The sequence below is a fragment of the Poecilia latipinna genome, unplaced genomic scaffold (assembly GCF_001443285.1).
Source record: "Poecilia latipinna isolate Pla-1442-1.1 unplaced genomic scaffold, P_latipinna-1.0 Scaffold2131, whole genome shotgun sequence".
Lineage (NCBI taxonomy): Eukaryota > Metazoa > Chordata > Actinopteri > Cyprinodontiformes > Poeciliidae > Poecilia > Poecilia latipinna.
Genome location: NW_015114747.1, coordinates 2,703 through 5,725, shown reverse-complemented (window position 1 = coordinate 5,725; position 3,023 = coordinate 2,703). Strand labels below are relative to the sequence as shown.

Below are 3,023 nucleotides of genomic sequence, written 5' to 3'. Positions count from 1 at the left end.
GGTTTGGAGGTGGAGTTGAGGTTGCAGTGCACAGTGATCTCAACGTCCACCAGAGCGATGCTGAGGTGTGAAGGCCAATTGAGGTTCCAGTAAGAAAACTGCTGCTAATGCAAAGGAGGATTGATATGGAATCGAGGCTCACCAAGTTGGTAGATCTATGTGTCCGACTCTAAGGTTCTCCAACAGACTTAAGTCGAGCTGCTGTGTGGAATATTTGTCAGGGAGCCACTTGGTTAAGATAATGGCATTTTGTTTGCTTCCCGGATGTCCAGAATACGTTCATTCTGGTCAGAATAACCAGTTTGGTGAAGTTATTTTTCCAAACTTAGAGTTAAAGTGAGATATTTACATATGCATGATTAAAAAAATACAAGCACATTTTTCCTCATGGTCAGAAAAAAAATTGGACCTGAACTTAGAATGACCGAAATCTTTGTTTTCTGGCATACAGCAAATAAGAGACAGAATGTCAATAATGTGTGTTGACTGATTTTCATACATAAAAATTTCTAAGTTTAGATTAATCCAAGAAATAGCTGCATAGATGCTTAAAGGGTTGATTATTTGACCCAAAATGAAAAGTTTTTGTTTTGTGTTTTGGTCCAGATCTCCATCAATACTGTATGTGTAAAGAAGACGGGGTTCTCAATGAGCTCAGCAACCAGGAGGGGAACTCCACTTTAAAACAAGAGGAACCAGAACCTCTGCAGATAAAACAGGAGCAAGAAGAACCAGAACCTCAACAGTTCAAAGAGAAGCAACTCTGCATCAGTCAAGATGAAGAGCAGCTTGTGCTGAAACTGGAGACTGATGACATTTTGGTGAATCCTTCTACTGTGCAGAGAATTCTGAAAGAAACAGAACCACAGAGGAACCAACTCATCTCTCATGGTTCTACTGAAGATGAGAATCAGAATCAGGAAGGAAGCAAAACTGAGGACTCAGGAAAAAAGAGAGATGAAAAACAGAAACATCAGAGAACCAAACAGCAGAAAGGTAAAACTGAGAGTTCAAAACAGAAAACGCACAAGACAGCTCATCCAGACCAAAAACAATATTCTTGTAAAATCTGTGGTGAAGCCTTTTCTCACAGCAGTTCCTTGACAACACGCATGAGAACTCATTCAGACAAGAAACCTTTGACATGTTCAACCTGTGGAAAAAGTTTCAGATGCAAATCTGAGTTGCTTAGACACATCAAGATTCACACAGGAGAGAAGCCTTTCTCATGTGTGACCTGTCAAAAAAGTTTCAGAGTCAGATGTCATTTATTTCGTCACATGAGGAGTCACACAAGTGAGCCTTTCTCATGTGTGACCTGTGGAAAACGTTTCACATGGAAGTCTCAGTTAGTTTTTCACAGAAAGAATCACACAGGAGAGAAACCTTTCTCATGTACAAGCTGTGAAAAAAGGTTTACCAATAAAGTAAATTTAACAGCTCATGTGATGATTCACACAGGTGAGAAGCCTTTCTCATGTGTTGCCTGTGGAAAAAGCTTCCGTCAACAATCCTTTCTAACTGGTCACATGAGAATTCATACAGGAGAGATGCCTTTCAAATGTGCAAGTTGTGGAAAAGGTTTCAGAAACAGAAGTAATTTAAATCGTCACATGAGGATGCACACAGATGAGAAGCCTTACTCTTGTGGGACCTGTGGAAAAATGTTCCGTCAAAAAGCTAATTTAACTAGTCACATGAGGATTCATACAGATGAGAGACCTTTCTCATGTGGGACCTGTGGAAAAAGTTACACAGTCAAAACAGGTTTAATTGCCCACATAAATACACATTCAAATGTAAAGCTTTTCTTATGTGGGATGTGTGGAAAAGGCTTCAGTTATCAGAGCAATTTAACTAAACACATGAAGACTCATACAAGATGAACGGCATAATCTGATTCTCAAGTACCAAAACACAATAACTCACAGTTTGGTAGCAGATTAATTACAGCTGAGTAACATTTCTATAATGTAGCAGCTTGGAGAAGAAAAGCATTTAGAATAGGACGTTTATCTAAAACACTCAACTTTCACTTTATTCTGTCAGTTTTGTCTTTTCATTTAAAAGGATTTTTAAGTGAGATATTAAGTCTTATGACATTATGCATGCTTTTTATTTTTTTTGTCTAATGAGATTAATAGTCTGTCTCTGGAAGTAACAATGGATTTGAATGTTTTTAGATATTGACTTGTAAAGCTGTATTGTATGTCTATTTGTACTTTTATTTAATTAATTTTGGTTAGAGCATGTTAGCTGTAACTGTTGAGGGACGTATATTTAGATCAGCGGTTGTGGTAATGGAGTATTTTCCATATGTGATTGTTCTTTTTGTTTTAACCTTTTAACCCTCAACCCCAAAATCACCAAAAACATCTGAAAAGGTATACGCAAATTAAATCAGCTGATGTTCTTGAACCATTTGGAGTACATGTAAAAGCTCAACCAACCAACTATCCATCGATCCATCCATCTATTTTCTAATACCCTTGTCCCTTAGTGGGGTCAGGAGGGTTCCTGGTGCCTCTCCAGCTAACATTCTGGGTGAGAGGCGGGGTCATCCTGGACAGGTCGCCAGTCTGTCGCAGGACAACACAGAGACAGACAAGACAAACAACCATGCACACCTAGGGAGAATTTAGAGAGACCAATTAACAGTCTTGTTTTTGGACTGTGGGAGGAAGCCGGTGTGATAAAGGCTTCCTCCCTTTATCACAGGGAGATAAAGGGCCTCCCCTTATCACAGGAGGCCCTGTGATAAAGGGAGGAAGCCTTTTGCATGATCTCCCTGCACAGGGAGATCATGCAAACTCAATGCAGAAAGACCTGGGCTGGGAATCGAACCCAGGACCTTCTTGCTACAGTGCTCAGTTTTGTCAATGTGAAATTCATTCTTATGTTGATATTTGGATATTTTCTTTGGGACAAACTGGTTGCCATCAAGGTTCACTTTCAAATGTATGTTCCGATGTCCTCTGTAGTGGACGCATAACATTTCAAAAATAAAAACGTTTTTTCCCCAA

General features: G+C 39.4%; 1 protein-coding gene across 3 annotated transcripts in view; it reads left to right on the top strand.

Annotated features, from left to right (window-relative positions):
- Nucleotides 1-2,414, top strand: part of LOC106936393 (zinc finger protein OZF-like) — a 63,715-nt gene extending 61,301 nt beyond the window's left edge. For all 3 annotated transcript variants that reach the window (XM_015017359.1, XM_015017360.1, XM_015017358.1), the window contains one exon: nucleotides 607-2,414. In XM_015017359.1, coding sequence (XP_014872845.1) covers nucleotides 607-1,886 — 1,280 coding nt within the window. In that variant the 3' untranslated portion in view covers nucleotides 1,887-2,414. The remainder of the gene's footprint in view (nucleotides 1-606) is intronic.
- Nucleotides 2,415-3,023: the final 609 nt, after the last annotated feature.